At 36.8% G+C, this 23,431-nt stretch overlaps 1 protein-coding gene across 1 annotated transcript; it reads right to left on the reverse strand.

Annotated features, from left to right (window-relative positions):
• Window positions 1-19,084: 19,084 nt before the first annotated feature.
• Window positions 19,085-22,410, reverse strand: LOC308324411 (galectin-1-like; the record flags this gene model as incomplete). The annotated part of the gene is made up of 4 exons (XM_080776457.1): window positions 19,085-19,231; window positions 20,019-20,187; window positions 21,222-21,301; window positions 22,375-22,410. The coding sequence occupies 4 exons, from the start codon at window positions 22,408-22,410 to the stop codon at window positions 19,085-19,087; spliced, it is 432 nt and encodes a 143-aa protein (XP_080632583.1).
• Window positions 22,411-23,431: the final 1,021 nt, after the last annotated feature.

Below are 23,431 nucleotides of genomic sequence, written 5' to 3' on the forward strand. Positions count from 1 at the left end.
AGGCTAACTTTTTTTTTCAAAATTTCAAAAAACATGGGCTATAACCCACCGTTTTTTTCATTTTTCATTTTTTTCAAATCCTCAAAAATGATGAAAAACGGCGTGCCATAGTATGCCGTACGATATGGGCTATAGCCCACGGTCCAAAATGATGAGAAACGAGGCTAACTTTTTTTTTCAAAATTTCAAAAACATGGGCTATAACCCACCGTTTTTTTCATTTTTCATTTTTTTCAAATCCTCAAAAATGATGAAAAACGGCGTGCCATAGTATGCCGTACGATATGGGCTATAGCCCACGGTCCAAAATGATGAGAAACGAGGCTAACTTTTTTTTTCAAAATTTCAAAAACATGGCTATAACCCACCGTTTTTTTCATTTTTCATTTTTTTCAAATCCTCAAAAATGATGAAAAACGGCGTGCCATAGTATGCCGTACGATATGGGCTATAGCCCACGGTCCAAAATGATGAGAAACGAGGCTAACTTTTTTTTTCAAAATTTCAAAAACCATGGGCTATAACCCACCGTTTTTTTCATTTTTCATTTTTTTCAAATCCTCAAAAATGATGAAAAACGGCGTGCCATAGTATGCCGTACGATATGGGCTATAGCCCACGGTCCAAAATGATGAGAAACGAGGCTAACTTTTTTTTTCAAAATTTCAAAAACCATGGGCTATAACCCACCGTTTTTTTCATTTTTCAATTTTTTCAAATCCTCAAAAATGATGAAAAACGCGTGCCATAGTATGCCGTACGATATGGGCTATAGCCCACGGTCCAAAATGATGAGAAACGAGGCTAACTTTTTTTTTCAAAATTTCAAAAAACATGGGCTATAACCCACCGTTTTTTTCATTTTTCATTTTTTTCAAATCCTCAAAAATGATGAAAAACGGCGTGCCATAGTATGCCGTACGATATGGGCTATAGCCCACGGTCCAAAATGATGAGAAACGAGGCTAACTTTTTTTTTAATTTCAAAAAACATGGGCTATAACCCACCGTTTTTTTCATTTTTCATTTTTTTCAAATCCTCAAAAATGATGAAAAACGGCGTGCCATAGTATGCCGTACGATATTATGGGCTATAGCCCACGGTCCAAAATGATGAGAAACGAGGCTAACTTTTTTTTTCAAAATTTCAAAAAACATGGGCTATAACCCACCGTTTTTTTCATTTTTCATTTTTTTCAAATCCTCAAAAATGATGAAAAACGGCGTGCCATAGTATGCCGTACGATATGGGCTATAGCCCACGGTCCAAAATGATGAGAAACGAGGCTAACTTTTTTTTTCAAAATTTCAAAAAACATGGGCTATAACCCACCGTTTTTTTCATTTTTCATTTTTTTCAAATCCTCAAAAATGATGAAAAACGGCGTGCCATAGTATGCCGTACGATATGGGCTATAGCCCACGGTCCAAAATGATGAGAAACGAGGCTAACTTTTTTTTTCAAAATTTCAAAAAACATGGGCTATAACCCACCGTTTTTTTTAATTTTTAATTTTTTTCAAATCCTCAAAAATGATGAAAAACGGCGTGCCATAGTATGCCGTACGATATGGGCTATAGCCCACGGTCCAAAATGATGAGAAACGAGGCTAACTTTTTTTTTCAAAATTTCAAAAAACATGGGCTATAACCCACCGTTTTTTTCATTTTTCATTTTTTTCAAATCCTCAAAAATGATGAAAAACGGCGTGCCATAGTATGCCGTACGATATGGGCTATAGCCCACGGTCCAAAATGATGAGAAACGAGGCTAACTTTTTTTTTCAAATTTTCAAAAAACATGGGCTATAACCCACCGTTTTTTTCATTTTTCATTTTTTTCAAATCCTCAAAAATGATGAAAAACGGCGTGCCATAGTATGCCGTACGATATGGGCTATAGCCCACGGTCCAAAATGATGAGAAACGAGGATAACTTTTTTTTTTCAAAATTTCAAAAAACATGGGCTATAACCCACCGTTTTTTTCATTTTTCATTTTTTTCAAATCCTCAAAAATGATGAAAAACGGCGTGCCATAGTATGCCGTACGATATGGGCTATAGCCCACGGTCCAAAATGATGAGAAACGAGGCTAACTTTTTTTTTCAAAATTTCAAAAAACATGGGCTATAACCCACCGTTTTTTTAATTTTTAATTTTTTTCAAATCCTCAAAAATGATGAAAAACGGCGTGCCATAGTATGCCGTACGATATGGGCTATAGCCCACGGTCCAAAATGATGAGAAACGAGGCTAACTTTTTTTTTCAAAATTTCAAAAAACATGGGCTATAACCCACCGTTTTTTTCATTTTTCATTTTTTTCAAATCCTCAAAAATGATGAAAAACGGCGTGCCATAGTATGCCGTACGATATGGGCTATAGCCCACGGTCCAAAATGATGAGAAACGAGGCTAACTTTTTTTTTCAAAATTTCAAAAAACATGGGCTATAACCCACCGTTTTTTTCATTTTTCATTTTTTTCAAATCCTCAAAAATGATGAAAAACGGCGTGCCATAGTATGCCGTACGATATGGGCTATAGCCCACGGTCCAAAATGATGAGAAACGAGGCTAACTTTTTTTTTCAAAATTTCAAAAAAAACCCACCGTTTTTTTCATTTTTCATTTTTTTCAAATCCTCAAAAATGATGAAAAACGGCGTGCCATAGTATGCCGTACGATATGGGCTATAGCCCACGGTCCAAAATGATGAGAAACGAGGCTAACTTTTTTTTTCAAAATTTCAAAAACCATGGGCTATAACCCACCGTTTTTTTCATTTTTCATTTTTTTCAAATCCTCAAAAATGATGAAAAACGGCGTGCCATAGTATGCCGTACGATATGGGCTATAGCCCACGGTCCAAAATGATGAGAAACGAGGCTAACTTTTTTTTTCAAAATTTCAAAAACCATGGGCTATAACCCACCGTTTTTTTCATTTTTCAATTTTTTCAAATCCTCAAAAATGATGAAAAACGCGTGCCATAGTATGCCGTACGATATGGGCTATAGCCCACGGTCCAAAATGATGAGAAACGAGGCTAACTTTTTTTTTCAAAATTTCAAAAAACATGGGCTATAACCCACCGTTTTTTTCATTTTTCATTTTTTTCAAATCCTCAAAAATGATGAAAAACGGCGTGCCATAGTATGCCGTACGATATGGGCTATAGCCCACGGTCCAAAATGATGAGAAACGAGGCTAACTTTTTTTTTTAATTTCAAAAAACATGGGCTATAACCCACCGTTTTTTTCATTTTTCATTTTTTCAAATCCTCAAAAATGATGAAAAACGGCGTGCCATAGTATGCCGTACGATATTATGGGCTATAGCCCACGGTCCAAAATGATGAGAAACGAGGCTAACTTTTTTTTTCAAAATTTCAAAAAACATGGGCTATAACCCACCGTTTTTTTCATTTTTCATTTTTTTCAAATCCTCAAAAATGATGAAAAACGGCGTGCCATAGTATGCCGTACGATATGGGCTATAGCCCACGGTCCAAAATGATGAGAAACGAGGCTAACTTTTTTTTTCAAAATTTCAAAAAACATGGGCTATAACCCACCGTTTTTTTCATTTTTCATTTTTTTCAAATCCTCAAAAATGATGAAAAACGGCGTGCCATAGTATGCCGTACGATATGGGCTATAGCCCACGGTCCAAAATGATGAGAAACGAGGCTAACTTTTTTTTTCAAAATTTCAAAAAACATGGGCTATAACCCACCGTTTTTTTTAATTTTTAATTTTTTTCAAATCCTCAAAAATGATGAAAAACGGCGTGCCATAGTATGCCGTACGATATGGGCTATAGCCCACGGTCCAAAATGATGAGAAACGAGGCTAACTTTTTTTTTCAAAATTTCAAAAAACATGGGCTATAACCCACCGTTTTTTTCATTTTTCATTTTTTTCAAATCCTCAAAAATGATGAAAAACGGCGTGCCATAGTATGCCGTACGATATGGGCTATAGCCCACGGTCCAAAATGATGAGAAACGAGGCTAACTTTTTTTTTCAAATTTTCAAAAAACATGGGCTATAACCCACCGTTTTTTTCATTTTTCATTTTTTTCAAATCCTCAAAAATGATGAAAAACGGCGTGCCATAGTATGCCGTACGATATGGGCTATAGCCCACGGTCCAAAATGATGAGAAACGAGGATAACTTTTTTTTTTTCAAAATTTCAAAAAACATGGGCTATAACCCACCGTTTTTTTCATTTTTCATTTTTTTCAAATCCTCAAAAATGATGAAAAACGGCGTGCCATAGTATGCCGTACGATATGGGCTATAGCCCACGGTCCAAAATGATGAGAAACGAGGCTAACTTTTTTTTTCAAAATTTCAAAAAACATGGGCTATAACCCACCGTTTTTTTTAATTTTTAATTTTTTTCAAATCCTCAAAAATGATGAAAAACGGCGTGCCATAGTATGCCGTACGATATGGGCTATAGCCCACGGTCCAAAATGATGAGAAACGAGGCTAACTTTTTTTTTCAAAATTTCAAAAAACATGGGCTATAACCCACCGTTTTTTTCATTTTTCATTTTTTTCAAATCCTCAAAAATGATGAAAAACGGCGTGCCATAGTATGCCGTACGATATGGGCTATAGCCCACGGTCCAAAATGATGAGAAACGAGGCTAACTTTTTTTTTCAAAATTTCAAAAAACATGGGCTATAACCCACCGTTTTTTTCATTTTTCATTTTTTTCAAATCCTCAAAAATGATGAAAAACGGCGTGCCATAGTATGCCGTACGATATGGGCTATAGCCCACGGTCCAAAATGATGAGAAACGAGGCTAACTTTTTTTTTCAAAATTTCAAAAAAGAACCCACCGTTTTTTTCATTTTTCATTTTTTTCAAATCCTCAAAAATGATGAAAAACGGCGTGCCATAGTATGCCGTACGATATGGGCTATAGCCCACGGTCCAAAATGATGAGAAACGAGGCTAACTTTTTTTTTCAAAATTTCAAAAACCATGGGCTATAACCCACCGTTTTTTTCATTTTTCATTTTTTTCAAATCCTCAAAAATGATGAAAAACGGCGTGCCATAGTATGCCGTACGATATGGGCTATAGCCCACGGTCCAAAATGATGAGAAACGAGGCTAACTTTTTTTTTCAAAATTTCAAAAACCATGGGCTATAACCCACCGTTTTTTTCATTTTTCATTTTTTCAAATCCTCAAAAATGATGAAAAACGGCGTGCCATAGTATGCCGTACGATATGGGCTATAGCCCACGGTCCAAAATGATGAGAAACGAGGCTAACTTTTTTTTTCAAAATTTCAAAAAACATGGGCTATAACCCACCGTTTTTTTCATTTTTCATTTTTTTCAAATCCTCAAAAATGATGAAAAACGGCGTGCCATAGTATGCCGTACGATATGGGCTATAGCCCACGGTCCAAAATGATGAGAAACGAGGCTAACTTTTTTTTTTAAATTTCAAAAAACATGGGCTATAACCCACCGTTTTTTTCATTTTTCATTTTTTTCAAATCCTCAAAAATGATGAAAAACGGCGTGCCATAGTATGCCGTACGATATATGGGCTATAGCCCACGGTCCAAAATGATGAGAAACGAGGCTAACTTTTTTTTTCAAAATTTCAAAAAACATGGGCTATAACCCACCGTTTTTTTCATTTTTCATTTTTTTCAAATCCTCAAAAATGATGAAAAACGGCGTGCCATAGTATGCCGTACGATATGGGCTATAGCCCACGGTCCAAAATGATGAGAAACGAGGCTAACTTTTTTTTTCAAAATTTCAAAAAACATGGGCTATAACCCACCGTTTTTTTCATTTTTCATTTTTTTCAAATCCTCAAAAATGATGAAAAACGGCGTGCCATAGTATGCCGTACGATATGGGCTATAGCCCACGGTCCAAAATGATGAGAAACGAGGCTAACTTTTTTTTTCAAAATTTCAAAAAACATGGGCTATAACCCACCGTTTTTTTTAATTTTTAATTTTTTTCAAATCCTCAAAAATGATGAAAAACGGCGTGCCATAGTATGCCGTACGATATGGGCTATAGCCCACGGTCCAAAATGATGAGAAACGAGGCTAACTTTTTTTTTCAAAATTTCAAAAAACATGGGCTATAACCCACCGTTTTTTTCATTTTTCATTTTTTTCAAATCCTCAAAAATGATGAAAAACGGCGTGCCATAGTATGCCGTACGATATGGGCTATAGCCCACGGTCCAAAATGATGAGAAACGAGGCTAACTTTTTTTTTCAAATTTCAAAAAACATGGGCTATAACCCACCGTTTTTTTCATTTTTCATTTTTTTCAAATCCTCAAAAATGATGAAAAACGGCGTGCCATAGTATGCCGTACGATATGGGCTATAGCCCACGGTCCAAAATGATGAGAAACGAGGATAACTTTTTTTTTTCAAAATTTCAAAAAACATGGGCTATAACCCACCGTTTTTTTCATTTTTCATTTTTTTCAAATCCTCAAAAATGATGAAAAACGGCGTGCCATAGTATGCCGTACGATATGGGCTATAGCCCACGGTCCAAAATGATGAGAAACGAGGCTAACTTTTTTTTTCAAAATTTCAAAAAACATGGGCTATAACCCACCGTTTTTTTTAATTTTAATTTTTTTCAAATCCTCAAAAATGATGAAAAACGGCGTGCCATAGTATGCCGTACGATATGGGCTATAGCCCACGGTCCAAAATGATGAGAAACGAGGCTAACTTTTTTTTTCAAAATTTCAAAAAACATGGGCCCACCGTTTTTTTCATTTTCATTTTTTTCAAATCCTCAAAAATGATGAAAAACGGCGTGCCATAGTATGCCGTACGATATGGGCTATAGCCCACGGTCCAAAATGATGAGAAACGAGGATAACTTTTTTTTTTCAAATTTCAAAAAACATGGGCTATAACCCACCGTTTTTTTCATTTTTCATTTTTTTCAAATCCTCAAAAATGATGAAAAACGGCGTGCCATAGTATGCCGTACGATATGGGCTATATCCCACGGTCCAAAATGATGAGAAACGAGGCTAACTTTTTTTTTCAAAATTTCAAAAAACATGGGCTATAACCCACCGTTTTTTTCATTTTTCATTTTTTCAAATCCTCAAAAATGATGAAAAACGGCGTGCCATAGTATGCCGTACGATATGGGCTATAGCCCACGGTCCAAAATGATGAGAAACGAGGCTAACTTTTTTTTCAAAATTTCAAAAAACATGGGCTATAACCCACCGTTTTTTTTCATTTTTCATTTTTTTCAAATCCTCAAAATGATGAAAAACGGCGTGCCTTGGTATGCCGTACGATATGGGCTATAGCCCACGGTCCAAAATGATGAGAAACGAGGCTAACTTTTTTTTCAAAATTTCAAAAAACATGGGCTATAACCCACCGTTTTTTTCATTTTTCATTTTTTTCAAATCCTCAAAAATGATGAAAAACGGCGTGCCATAGTATGCCGTACGATATGGGCTATAGCCCACGGTCCAAAATGATGAGAAACGAGGCTAACTTTTTTTTTCAAAATTTCAAAAAACATGGGCTATAACCCACCGTTTTTTTCATTTTTCATTTTTTTCAAATCCTCAAAAATGATGAAAAACGGCGTGCCATAGTATGCCGTACGATATGGGCTATAGCCCACGGTCCAAAATGATGAGAAACGAGGCTAACTTTTTTTTTCAAATTTTCAAAAAACATGGGCTATAACCCACCGTTTTTTTCATTTTTCATTTTTTTCAAATCCTCAAAAATGATGAAAAACGGCGTGCCATAGTATGCCGTACGATATGGGCTATAGCCCACGGTCCAAAATGATGAGAAACGAGGATAACTTTTTTTTTTCAAAATTTCAAAAAACATGGGCTATAACCCACCGTTTTTTTCATTTTTCATTTTTTTCAAATCCTCAAAAATGATGAAAAACGGCGTGCCATAGTATGCCGTACGATATGGGCTATAGCCCACGGTCCAAAATGATGAGAAACGAGGCTAACTTTTTTTTTCAAAATTTCAAAAAACATGGGCTATAACCCACCGTTTTTTTATTTTTAATTTTTTTCAAATCCTCAAAAATGATGAAAAACGGCGTGCCATAGTATGCCGTACGATATGGGCTATAGCCCACGGTCCAAAATGATGAGAAACGAGGCTAACTTTTTTTTTCAAAATTTCAAAAAACATGGGCTATAACCCACCGTTTTTTTCATTTTTCATTTTTTTCAAATCCTCAAAAATGATGAAAAACGGCGTGCCATAGTATGCCGTACGATATGGGCTATAGCCCACGGTCCAAAATGATGAGAAACGAGGATAACTTTTTTTTTTCAAAATTTCAAAAAACATGGGCTATAACCCACCGTTTTTTTCATTTTTCATTTTTTTCAAATCCTCAAAAATGATGAAAAACGGCGTGCCATAGTATGCCGTACGATATGGGCTATATCCCACGGTCCAAAATGATGAGAAACGAGGCTAACTTTTTTTTTCAAAATTTCAAAAAACATGGGCTATAACCCACCGTTTTTTTCATTTTTCATTTTTTCAAATCCTCAAAAATGATGAAAAACGGCGTGCCATAGTATGCCGTACGATATGGGCTATAGCCCACGGTCCAAAATGATGAGAAACGAGGCTAACTTTTTTTTTCAAAATTTCAAAAAACATGGGCTATAACCCACCGTTTTTTTCATTTTTCATTTTTTTCAAATCCTCAAAAATGATGAAAAACGGCGTGCCTTGGTATGCCGTACGATATGGGCTATAGCCCACGGTCCAAAATGATGAGAAACGAGGCAAACTTTTTTTTTCAAAATTTCAAAAAACATGGGCTATAACCCACCGTTTTTTTCATTTTTCATTTTTTTCAAATCCTCAAAAATGATGAAAAACGGCGTGCCATAGTATGCCGTACGATATGGGCTATAGCCCACGGTCCAAAATGATGAGAAACGAGGCTAACTTTTTTTTTCAAAATTTCAAAAAACATGGGCTATAACCCACCGTTTTTTTCATTTTTCATTTTTTTCAAATCCTCAAAAATGATGAAAAACGGCGTGCCATAGTATGCCGTACGATATGGGCTATAGCCCACGGTCCAAAATGATGAGAAACGAGGCTAACTTTTTTTTTCAAAATTTCAAAAAACATGGGCTATAACCCACCGTTTTTTTCATTTTTCATTTTTTTCAAATCCTCAAAAATGATGAAAAACGGCGTGCCATAGTATGCCGTACGATATGGGCTATAGCCCACGGTCGAAAATGATTTGAAACGAGGCTAACTTTTTTTTTCAAAATTTCAAAAAACATGGGCTATAACCCACCGTTTTTTTCATTTTTCATTTTTTTCAAATCCTCAAAAATGATGAAAAACGGCGTGCCATAGTATGCCGTACGATATGGGCTATAGCCCACGGTCCAAAATGATGAGAAACGAGGCTAACTTTTTTTTTCAAAATTTCAAAAAACATGGGCTATAACCCACCGTTTTTTTCATTTTTCATTTTTTTCAAATCCTCAAAAATGATGAAAAACGGCGTGCCATAGTATGCCGTACGATATGGGCTATAGCCCACGGTCCAAAATGATGAGAAACGAGGCTAACTTTTTTTTTCAAAATTTCAAAAAACATGGGCTATAACCCACCGTTTTTTTCATTTTTCATTTTTTTCAAATCCTCAAAAATGATGAAAAACGGCATGCCATAGTATGCCGTACGATATGGGCTATAGCCCACGGTCCAAAATGATGAGAAACGAGGCTAACTTTTTTTTTCAAAATTTCAAAAAACATGGGCTATAACCCACCGTTTTTTTCATTTTTCATTTTTTTCAAATCCTCAAAAATGATGAAAAACGGCGTGCCATAGTATGCCGTACGATATGGGCTATAGCCCACGGTCCAAAATGATGAGAAACGAGGCTAACTTTTTTTTTCAAAATTTCAAAAAACATGGGCTATAACCCACCGTTTTTTTCATTTTTCATTTTTTTCAAATCCTCAAAAATGATGAAAAACGGCGTGCCATAGTATGCCGTACGATATGGGCTATAGCCCACGGTCGAAAATGATTTGAAACGAGGCTAACTTTTTTTTTCAAAATTTCAAAAAACATGGGCTATAACCCACCGTTTTTTTCATTTTTCATTTTTTTCAAATCCTCAAAAATGATGAAAAACGGCGTGCCATAGTATGCCGTACGATATGGGCTATAGCCCACGGTCCAAAATGATGAGAAACGAGGCTAACTTTTTTTTTCAAAATTTCAAAAAACATGGGCTATAACCCACCGTTTTTTTCATTTTTCATTTTTTTCAAATCCTCAAAAATGATGAAAAACGGCGTGCCATAGTATGCCGTACGATATGGGCTATAGCCCACGGTCGAAAATGATGAGAAACGAGGCTAACTTTTTTTTTCAAAATTTCAAAAAACATGGGCTATAACCCACCGTTTTTTTCATTTTTCATTTTTTTCAAATCCTCAAAAATGATGAAAAACGGCGTGCCATAGTATGCCGTACGATATGGGCTATAGCCCACGGTCCAAAATGATGAGAAACGAGGCTAACTTTTTTTTTCAAAATTTCAAAAAACATGGGCTATAACCCACCGTTTTTTTCATTTTTCATTTTTTTCAAATCCTCAAAAATGATGAAAAACGGCGTGCCATAGTATGCCGTACGATATGGGCTATAGCCCACGGTCGAAAATGATTTGAAACGAGGCTAACTTTTTTTTTCAAAATTTCAAAAAACATGGGCTATAACCCACCGTTTTTTTCATTTTTCATTTTTTTCAAATCCTCAAAAATGATGAAAAACGGCGTGCCATAGTATGCCGTACGATATGGGCTATAGCCCACGGTCCAAAATGATGAGAAACGAGGCTAACTTTTTTTTCAAATTTCAAAAAACATGGGCTATAACCCACCGTTTTTTTCATTTTTCATTTTTTTCAAATCCTCAAAAATGATGAAAAACGGCGTGCCATAGTATGCCGTACGATATGGGCTATAGCCCACGGTCCAAAATGATGAGAAACGAGGCTAACTTTTTTTTTCAAAATTTCAAAAACATGGGCTATAACCCACCGTTTTTTTCATTTTTCATTTTTTTCAAATCCTCAAAAATGATGAAAAACGGCGTGCCATAGTATGCCGTACGATATGGGCTATAGCCCACGGTCGAAAATGATTTGAAACGAGGCTAACTTTTTTTTCAAAATTTCAAAAAACATGGGCTATAACCCACCGTTTTTTTCATTTTTCATTTTTTTCAAATCCTCAAAAATGATGAAAAACGGCGTGCCATAGTATGCCGTACGATATGGGCTATAGCCCACGGTCCAAAATGATGAGAAACGAGGCTAACTTTTTTTTTCAAAATTTCAAAAAACATGGGCTATAACCCACCGTTTTTTTCATTTTTCATTTTTTTCAAATCCTCAAAAATGATGAAAAACGGCGTGCCATAGTATGCCGTACGATATGGGCTATAGCCCACGGTCGAAAATGATTTGAAACGAGGCTAACTTTTTTTTTCAAAATTTCAAAAAACATGGGCTATAACCCACCGTTTTTTTCATTTTTCATTTTTTTCAAATCCTCAAAAATGATGAAAAACGGCGTGCCATAGTATGCCGTACGATATGGGCTATAGCCCACGGTCCAAAATGATGAGAAACGAGGCTAACTTTTTTTTTCAAAATTTCAAAAAACATGGGCTATAACCCACCGTTTTTTTCATTTTTCATTTTTTTCAAATCCTCAAAAATGATGAAAAACGGCGTGCCATAGTATGCCGTACGATATGGGCTATAGCCCACGGTCGAAAATGATTTGAAACGAGGCTAACTTTTTTTTTCAAAATTTCAAAAAACATGGGCTATAACCCACCGTTTTTTTCATTTTTCATTTTTTTCAAATCCTCAAAAATGATGAAAAACGGCGTGCCATAGTATGCCGTACGATATGGGCTATAGCCCACGGTCCAAAATGATGAGAAACGAGGCTAACTTTTTTTTTCAAAATTTCAAAAAACATGGGCTATAACCCACCGTTTTTTTCATTTTTCATTTTTTTCAAATCCTCAAAAATGATGAAAAACGGCATGCCATAGTATGCCGTACGATATGGGCTATAGCCCACGGTCCAAAATGATGAGAAACGAGGCTAACTTTTTTTTTCAAAATTTCAAAAAACATGGGCTATAACCCACCGTTTTTTTCATTTTTCATTTTTTTCAAATCCTCAAAAATGATGAAAAACGGCGTGCCATAGTATGCCGTACGATATGGGCTATAGCCCACGGTCCAAAATGATGAGAAACGAGGCTAACTTTTTTTTTCAAAATTTCAAAAAACATGGGCTATAACCCACCGTTTTTTTCATTTTTCATTTTTTTCAAATCCTCAAAAATGATGAAAAACGGCGTGCCATAGTATGCCGTACGATATGGGCTATAGCCCACGGTCCAAAATGATGAGAAACGAGGCTAACTTTTTTTTTCAAAATTTCAAAAAACATGGGCTATAACCCACCGTTTTTTTCATTTTTCATTTTTTTCAAATCCTCAAAAATGATGAAAAACGGCATGCCATAGTATGCCGTACGATATGGGCTATAGCCCACGGTCCAAAATGATGAGAAACGAGGCTAACTTTTTTTTTCAAAATTTCAAAAAACATGGGCTATAACCCACCGTTTTTTTCATTTTTCATTTTTTTCAAATCCTCAAAAATGATGAAAAACGGCGTGCCATAGTATGCCGTACGATATGGGCTATAGCCCACGGTCCAAAATGATGAGAAACGAGGATAACTTTTTTTTTTCAAAATTTCAAAAAACATGGGCTATAACCCACCGTTTTTTTCATTTTTCATTTTTTTCAAATCCTCAAAAATGATGAAAAACGGCGTGCCATAGTATGCCGTACGATATGGGCTATAGCCCACGGTCCAAAATGATGAGAAACGAGGCTAACTTTTTTTTTCAAAATTTCAAAAAACATGGGCTATAACCCACCGTTTTTTTCATTTTTCATTTTTTTCAAATCCTCAAAAATGATGAAAAACGGCGTGCCATAGTATGCCGTACGATATGGGCTATAGCCCACGGTCCAAAATGATGAGAAACGAGGCTAACTTTTTTTTTCAAAATTTCAAAAAACATGGGCTATAACCCACCGTTTTTTTCATTTTTCATTTTTTTCAAATCCTCAAAAATGATGAAAAACGGCGTGCCTTGGTATGCCGTACGATATGGGCTATAGCCCACGGTCCAAAATGATGAGAAACGAGGCTAACTTTTTTTTTCAAAATTTCAAAAAACATGGGCTATAACCCACCGTTTTTTTCAATTTTCATTTTTTTCAAATCCTCAAAAATGATGAAAAACGGCGTGCCATAGTATGCCGTACGATATGGGCTATAGCCCACGGTCCAAAATGATGAGAAACGAGGCTAACTTTTTTTTTCAAAATTTCAAAAAACATGGGCTATAACCCACCGTTTTTTTCATTTTTAATTTTTTTCAAATCCTCAAAAATGATGAAAAACGGCGTGCCATAGTATGCCGTACGATATGAGCTATAGCCCACGGTCCAAAATGATGAGAAACGAGGCTAACTTTTTTTTTCAAAATTTCAAAAAACATGGGCTATAACCCACCGTTTTTTTCATTTTTCATTTTTTTCAAATCGTCAAAAATGATGAAAAACGGCGTGCCATAGTATGCCGTACGATATGGGCTATAGCCCACGGTCCAAAATGATGAGAAACGAGGATAACTTTTTTTTTTCAAAATTTCAAAAAACATGGGCTATAACCCACCGTTTTTTTCATTTTTCATTTTTTTCAAATCCTCAAAAATGATGAAAAACGGCGTGCCATAGTATGCCGTACGATATGGGCTATAGCCCACGGTCCAAAATGATGAGAAACGAGGCTAACTTTTTTTTTCAAAATTTCAAAAAACATGGGCTATAACCCACCGTTTTTTTCATTTTTCATTTTTTTCAAATCCTCAAAAATGATGAAAAACGGCGTGCCATAGTATGCCGTACGATATGGGCTATAGCCCACGGTCCAAAATGATGAGAAACGAGGCTAACTTTTTTTTTCAAAATTTCAAAAAACATGGGCTATAACCCACCGTTTTTTCATTTTTCATTTTTTTCAAATCCTCAAAAATGATGAAAAACGGCGTGCCTTGGTATGCCGTACGATATGGGCTATAGCCCACGGTCCAAAATGATGAGAAACGAGGCTAACTTTTTTTTTCAAAATTTCAAAAAACATGGGCTATAACCCACCGTTTTTTTCATTTTTCATTTTTTTCAAATCCTCAAAAATGATGAAAAACGGCGTGCCATAGTATGCCGTACGATATGGGCTATAGCCCACGGTCCAAAATGATGAGAAACGAGGCTAACTTTTTTTTTCAAAATTTCAAAAAACATGGGCTATAACCCACCGTTTTTTTCATTTTTCATTTTTTTCAAATCCTCAAAAATGATGAAAAACGGCGTGCCATAGTATGCCGTACGATATGGGCTATAGCCCACGGTCCAAAATGATGAGAAACGAGGCTAACTTTTTTTTTCAAAATTTCAAAAAACATGGGCTATAACCCACCGTTTTTTTCATTTTTCATTTTTTTCAAATCCTCAAAAATGATGAAAAACGGCGTGCCATAGTATGCCGTACGATATGAGCTATAGCCCACGGTCCAAAATGATGAGAAACGAGGCTAACTTTTTTTTTTAATTTAAAAAAACATGGGCTATAACCCACCGTTTTTTTCATTTTTCATTTTTTTCAAATCCTCAAAAATGATGAAAAACGGCGTGCCATAGTATGCCGTACGATATTATGGGCTATAGCCCACGGTCCAAAATGATGAGAAACGAGGCTAACTTTTTTTTTCAAAATTTCAAAAAACATGGGCTATAACCCACCGTTTTTTTCATTTTTCATTTTTTTCAAATCCTCAAAAATGATGAAAAACGGCGTGCCATAGTATGCCGTACGATATGGGCTATAGCCCACGGTCCAAAATGATGAGAAACGAGGCTAACTTTTTTTTTCAAAATTTCAAAAAACATGGGCTATAACCCACCGTTTTTTTCATTTTTCATTTTTTTCAAATCCTCAAAAATGATGAAAAACGGCGTGCCATAGTATGCCGTACGATATGGGCTATAGCCCACGGTCCAAAATGATGAGAAACGAGGCTAACTTTTTTTTTCAAAATTTCAAAAAACATGGGCTATAACCCACCGTTTTTTTTAATTTTTAATTTTTTTCAAATCCTCAAAAATGATGAAAAACGGCGTGCCATAGTATGCCGTACGATATGGGCTATAGCCCACGGTCCAAAATGATGAGAAACGAGGCTAACTTTTTTTTTCAAAATTTCAAAAAACATGGGCTATAACCCACCGTTTTTTTCATTTTTCATTTTTTTCAAATCCTCAAAAATGATGAAAAACGGCGTGCCATAGTATGCCGTACGATATGGGCTATAGCCCACGGTCCAAAATGATGAGAAACGAGGCTAACTTTTTTTTTTAAATTTTCAAAAAACATGGGCTATAACCCACCGTTTTTTTCATTTTTCATTTTTTTCAAATCCTCAAAAATGATGAAAAACGGCGTGCCATAGTATGCCGTACGATATGGGCTATAACCCACGGTCCAAAATGATGAGAAACGAGGCTAACTTTTTTTTTCAAAATTTCAAAAAACATGGGCTATAACCCACCGTTTTTTTCATTTTTCATTTTTTTCAAATCCTCAAAAATGATGAAAAACGGCGTGCCATAGTATGCCGTACGATATGGGCTATAACCCACGGTCCAAAATGATGAGAAACGAGGCTAACTTTTTTTTTCAAAATTTCAAAAAACATGGGCTATAACCCACCGTTTTTTTCATTTTTAATTTTTTTCAAATCCTCAAAAATGATGAAAAGCGGCGTGCCATAGTATGCCGTATGATATGGGCTATAACCCACGGTCCAAAATGATGAGAAACGAGGCTAACTTTTTTTTTCAAAATTTCAAAAAACATGGGCTATAACCCACCGTTTTTTTCATTTTTCATTTTTTTCAAATCCTCAAAAATGATGAAAAACGGCGTGCCATAGTATGCCGTACGATATGGGCTATAGCCCACGGTCCAAAATGATGAGAAACGAGGCTAACTTTTTTTTTTCAAAATTTCAAAAAACATGGGCTATAACCCACCGTTTTTTTCATTTTTCATTTTTTTCAAATCCTCAAAAATGATGAAAAACGGCGTGCCATAGTATGCCGTACGATATGGGCTATAGCCCACGGTCCAAAATGATGAGAAACGAGGCTAACTTTTTTTTTCAAAATTTCAAAAAACATGGGCTATAACCCACCGTTTTTTTCAATTTTCATTTTTTTCAAATCCTCAAAAATGATGAAAAACGGCGTGCCATAGTATGCCGTACGATATGGGCTATAGCCCACGGTCCAAAATGATGAGAAACGAGGCTAACTTTTTTTTTCAAAATTTCAAAAAACATGGGCTATAACCCACCGTTTTTTTCATTTTTCATTTTTTTCAAATCCTCAAAAATGATGAAAAACGGCGTGCCATAGTATGCCGTACGATGGGCTATAGCCCATATCGTATCATTTTTGAGGATTTGAAAAAAATGAAAAATGAAAAAAACGGTGGGTTATAGCCCATGTTTTTTGAAATTTTGAAAAAAAAAGTTAGCCTCGTTTCTCATCATTTTGGACCGTGGGCTATAGCCCATATCGTACGGCATACTATGGCACGCCGTTTTTCATCATTTTTGAGGATTTGAAAAAAATGAAAAATGAAAAAAACGGTGGGTTATAGCCCATGTTTTTTGAAATTTTGAAAAAAAAAGTTAGCCTCGTTTCTCATCATTTTGGACCGTGGGCTATAGCCCATATCGTACGGCATACTATGGCACGCCGTTTTTCATCATTTTTGAGGATTTGAAAAAAATGAAAAATGAAAAAAACGGTGGGTTATAGCCCATGTTTTTTGAAATTTTGAAAAAAAAAGTTAGCCTCGTTTCTCATCATTTTGGACCGTGGGCTATAGCCCATATCGTACGGCATACTATGGCACGCCGTTTTTCATCATTTTTGAGGATTTGAAAAAAATGAAAAATGAAAAAAACGGTGGGTTATAGCCCATGTTTTTTGAAATTTTGAAAAAAAAAGTTAGCCTCGTTTCTCATCATTTTGGACCGTGGGCTATAGCCCATATCGTACGGCATACTATGGCACGCCGTTTTTCATCATTTTTGAGGATTTGAAAAAAATGAAAAATGAAAAAAACGGTGGGTTATAGCCCATGTTTTTTGAAATTTTGAAAAAAAAAGTTAGCCTCGTTTCTCATCATTTTGGACCGTGGGCTATAGCCCATATCGTACGGCATACTATGGCACGCCGTTTTTCATCATTTTTGAGGATTTGAAAAAAATGAAAAATGAAAAAAACGGTGGGTTATAGCCCATGTTTTTGAAATTTTGAAAAAAAATGTTAGCCTCGTTTCTCATCATTTTGGACCGTGGGCTATAGCCCATATCGTACGGCATACTATGGCACGCCGTTTTTCATCATTTTTGAGGATTTGAAAAAAATGAAAAATGAAAAAAACGGTGGGTTATAGCCCATGTTTTTTGAAATTTTGAAAAAAAAAGTTAGCCTCGTTTCTCATCATTTTGGACCGGGGGCTATAGCCCATATCGTACGGCATACTATGGCACGCCGTTTTTCATCATTTTTGAGGATTTGAAAAAAATGAAAAATGAAAAAAACGGTGGGTTATAGCCCATGTTTTTTGAATTTTTGAAAAAAAAAGTTAGCCTCGTTTCTCATCATTTTGGACCGTGGGCTATAGCCCATATCATACGGCATACTATGGCACGCCGTTTTTCATCATTTTTGAGGATTTGAAAAAAATGAAAAATGAAAAAAACGGTGGGTTATAGCTCATGTTTTTTGAAATTTTGAAAAAAAAAGTTAGCCTCGTTTCTCATCATTTTGGACCGTGGGCTATAGCCCATATCGTACGGCATACTATGGCACGCCGTTTTTCATCATTTTTGAGGATTTGAAAAAAAAAAAAAACGCAGCGCACTTTCTCAATACACGCGTGCCTCCAAACATTTGCGAGCCAGTCGCGCAAAACAAACCCAAACAGGTAAATCACACAGCATGTTGCATCCTTCTCAATGTTGCTTGCTTAATCGTTCGTTTGATTTATCCATACATCGCCCTGTGTGTGTGTCGCGAACCGAAACAGGTAATCACACAGCATGTTGCATGCTTCTCAATGTTGCGTGCTTAATCATTTAATTTATCCATACATCGCAATTGCGCGTGTACGCTGAACCTGCACACTCATGCACTATCCATTCCATGCACATTATTAGTCGCCTATATTTACTACAGTAGACTATGCCTACACGCTGGCCCCAGTGTGTGTGTGTGTGTGTGTGCCCCTCCACCCTCCCCCATGGCGCTGGCGCTGTGGAATGTCCATCTAAAAAGGAACAGTGAACCTCACGACGGCCATTTACGCAAAGCACGCCAATTGTTGCAGCCTACACAGATCTATTCAGGCCCATTCAATTAATCAATCACTACATTAGTTGCCTGTTCAATCTATCATCTTTTGTTTTACTGCCCATTATATGAAGCATTAACACATGTATTATTTTGTAAAATGACAACCATCTGTGCAGACTTTTTCTGGTTGGAGGACTATGAAAAACTGGAATTATGTTTTAGGAAAGGTACTTTTGCTTTGGCAGACTTTTTATGCAGGGCGTGGGAAATAAGGCAGAATGTTTTGTTTGTGTAAAAAAAAAAAAAGGGAATATCAACAAAACATATCTGTTTATTGTACACAATGCAATATTGAATGCAATGATATGGTGTGTCCTGTAAGCCCATGTGGGCGAAATTCTAGTCATTATAATACAGAAATCAAACAGTGGGCTTTAGACATGGTTGGAAGTAGTTAATCTATCCTAGCAGATTTTGAAAGATTTGAGTCTGAAGTCTCCTTTCACGCTGACGTAGCTCATGACGTCCCTGATGTCACAGTTACAGAACTGAACCTCCTCTCCACCAGGGAGCTCCACTGTAAACGTCTCTCCAGTCATCTTCACCACAATCTAGAAGAAAGACAAACATTAAGAATAAGACAATACAACAAATTGAGCTCAGTATCCATTATTTGAATTAAGGATTAGATGTCACAAACATTGTGTATTTTCGATTGAGCCTTTTGACTTTGGCTTTTTGCTTTCAGGAAGAAACCAAAATTACACAAGGAAGACATATTTGAATATTCTATTACACCTGGGGGTCTAATTAAAGTAATGTTAACTCCATAGACGCATACAAAACATACAACAAACGTACAAAAATCACAGAACTCCATATTTAAACAAACAAACATCTAGAAGGATATAGGCCTAATATAACGATGATGAAAACATCACCATTCTGTGTAACCATAATATACGGCTGTACCATGACCCTGCGGAACCATTGCCCACCACTCCTGAATGAAGTGTCTGGTGCTGGGACTCTGGTGCAACGCACAGGTCCTGGGCCTGGTGAGAGCAGGAGTGGACCTGGTGAGACGTAGGAGGGGCCCAGACAGGAGACAACCCACCGAGCCTATAGTCCCTCCATGTGCCAGAAGTGTACCTCCCAGCCCTGGCAGAGTAGTTCTGGAATAGTTCCAACGGATTGTGTGCCCCTGGTTTTTCCCTAGTGGGACTGATCGAGGGTAGCTACTGGGGACGTAAGTCGGGACTTGATCACTCCCGGCTGGGTCGCCTGAGTGAGGGGTATGATGTTGAGAGACCCGAAACCCCGTTGACCTCAGGATACATCACTGAGGATACGTCCCAGGTGCATCCATGCCATGTTTTTTGTTCTATATTGTCTCACCTTCACTTCAGAGCCCCTCTGTAAAGGGTTGTATTGCCTCTCCTCTTCACCCCAGCATCCTTCCATCATTGAGTTGCACACGAGCACTGATCCGTCCTGGTCGTCATGGAAACGAGGGTTGAAGTGCAGCGCCAGGTCCTCTGCATCCCAGCCCAGGTTGATGCTGAAACTGAATTAAAGGTGTCATTTATCTGAAAATCTCAAGTTATTTGAAAAGAGGAATAGGTGGTGTTGAACATGAATCAATGATATATATATATATATATATATATATATATATATATATATATATATATATATATATATACATCAACAGTATAATGGGTAACAAGAAGACTCGCCCCGTTTCTGTTTTCCTCCCAGAGTTTCCCCCAGTGAGGGGTGGGTGGGAGAGGCTGGACAGCAGACGGCGAGACTTTGAATTTCTCTAACTATAAACTTTCATGACAGCAGACTAGCCTAAGTACAAATATAATTTATGAAAAGCTACTACAGTGAAGTCTGTTCACAGAAGTTGTTGTAGGATATGTGGGGGATTATCTGACGAGGTACCGTTTGAGTGTGCAAAACCTTACATATACTAAATAATACTAAATTGTTTATAGGGTCAATATAAGTAAAAATAATATAGCCTTTCCACAGGAGTATATTTTTATATTTTTCCAAAAAGAATACAAACAGCCAATAGCATATTATTACAAAGTTATCCCCCTCACTGGGGAAAATTCGGGGAAAAACGGGCAAGCACCGGGGTGAGTCGTCCAGTATTCGTATAATGTACTTCATTGTTTTGCGTTTTTAACCCATTCTGACCGGGCACCCATTTTGGTGTTAGCATCATGTTATGCTTTAGCTATTGAAAAATAGCAGATCTACAAGCTCGTAGCGCGCCACTCGGTGGCGTGCTACGAGCTTGTAGGTCTGCTATTTTTGAAAAATTCGAAGAACGACTGACATTTTTAGAATCTGATCTCAGGTCAGAATGGGTTAATTAGACCAGTGTGTGTCCTAGTGGAAACCTCGTATGAAACTGATCTCAGGTCAGAATGGGTTAATAACTCACAAATAGTCTTCTGAATTTACACGTGGCTCATATATTACCATTGCTGCTTCAAACCACAATCCTTTTTAGAGTTTAGAGTTTAAAGTAACCTTTTCTAGGTAAATAATTTCTCAGTGCATTTTATTTGCATATAGCTTTACCTGTCGGCATCGTGTAAAATCTGTCCCTTCACTTTCAGCTGGTCTCCAGCCTTCAGGGCCAAGTTCTTCAATTCAAGTTCCTGAAAAACACATACAGTAGGATATTAAACACATACAGTAGGATATTGCAGTGTAAAGTTTCTTTAGTAATTAATATAATATCTGACAGACACTGTGATCAATGCAGTAGCCTTTACAATGCAAACACGCACTTTAACTTTAAGCTAACAAAAAAGCTCAAGGCAGTCAAACATACCATGATTCTTGGGGAGGCTTGAGAATAATCCTGGAACAGAGATAGAAAATGGTCTTTCGTCCACCAACACAAACCTCTCTCTCCAACACAACAGCAGTGATCTGAAGGATCCGTCAGTGGCTGCAGGTAGAACAGTTAGGCTTTTTATCTGAATCCAATGAGACAGGACAGAAGCATGCAGCTATAGGCCATGTGAGTGTTCATTGACAGAATCAGGACTAAAAATAATCATACAGTAGCCTACATCATGATAAAAACATTATCTATTGAAATGTAACAAGCCACAATCAACCACTTGATTCACTCACCATATTGCAGTTTCCTTCACAATGGTAACATTGATTATAATGTGGTGGTGGTCTGCATTTCTGTAGTGATGAAGATTAAGATTGCTGCCTTGATCAATGAGTAAACTACTGTATATGAACAATGCCGGTGTGCAATGTTAGCATACAGTCACCTCACCTGAATGCCCTTTGAACTGCTACAACCGTTGGAAAAAATATGAAAAGGGGACTATGACTTAAATGACATATTTTCAGTCCATTATGCACAGCATAACATGGGGCCTTCCTTCACAGGCAGCAGTGTTGTTTTCGTCGACTAAAACTAAGACGAAAAATGTTCGTCGACTGACAAAAACGAATGGAAACTAAATGAAAACTAAGCTATGATGACTAAAACTAAGACTAAATATACTGACAATTTCGTTGACAAATAAAAACTAGACTAAAATGTTAGGAAGGGACTAGTGGACAAGAGATCCACTATAAGTCATTTTACTCTTGGTTGCATGCTGAAAATAGCTGATCTACAAGCTTGTGAGCTTGTAGATCGGCTATTTTCAGCAAGTGTAAAAGTTGTTGTTTGTCATCTACTGGCTACGGCTGTTTTTACCAGCTTCAGAGATTGGCTGTTTGTGTTCTTTAGCATGCAAAATCAGAATATATTATTAGTCTGTAAGTCGTGACAACGGTAATAAAGAAGATGACACGGTAGGTAACTTTGGAGCATAAATATGTACCTCACACACATTTTATTATTATTATTATTATTATTATAATTTTTTACATTTACGTATATGTATATACATACTGTATCTGTGAAACTTTTAAAAATATATATCAGTCTATAATATACGGCAAGTGTAAATATGCACCTCACACAAAATGAAAACAATCACAAGAACACACAAATTTACTTTACAAGGAGACTAGGCTTATTCTTCTTAGGAAAGAGAAATATTCTCCAGTCTGATATATATATATATATATATATATATATATATATATATACTGTCTTATGGCATTTGGTTTGATATACTGTAGGTTTACTCAGTCTTACAGTATAGAACTATCTATTTACATGGTAAATAATTTGGCTACATTCTTTAAATTAGCAGGCAGTCTGCGGAACCTATGTGAAGAGCCCCCTTTAACCCATTCTGACCGGGCACCCATTTTGGTGTTGGCATCATGTTATGCTTTAGCTATTGAAAAAATAGCAGATCTACAAGCTCATAGCGCGCCACCGAGTGGCGCGCTACGAGCTTGTAGGTCTGCCATTTTTGAAAAATCGAAGAACGACTGACATTTTTAGAATCTGATCTCAGGTCAGAATGGGTTCATCAGACCAGTGTGTGTCCAGTGGAAACCTCGTATGAATCTGATCTCAGGTCAGAATGGGTTAAGGCACGTTGTCAAGAGGAATATGTCGCATCATAGCAGATCTACAAGCTCTCAAATGCATCGCGCTGCGACGCGCTTTGAGAGCTTGTAGATCAGCTATTTTCCGGGGCCGCAACCCTGCACTCTTCCATCTACTGGAGATGGTGCCGTGTCATTAGTCAGACGGTTCATCGTTTCCGAAATTACTATCCCTATATCTCTAACCCTACACCTACACCTATAACCGCAAGCACGGGAGCAAACCTAAACCTAACCGCAAGCACTTA

Source organism: Protomyctophum bolini (assembly GCF_963924005.1).
Source record: "Protomyctophum bolini genome assembly, chromosome: 11".
NCBI lineage: Eukaryota > Metazoa > Chordata > Actinopteri > Myctophiformes > Myctophidae > Protomyctophum > Protomyctophum bolini.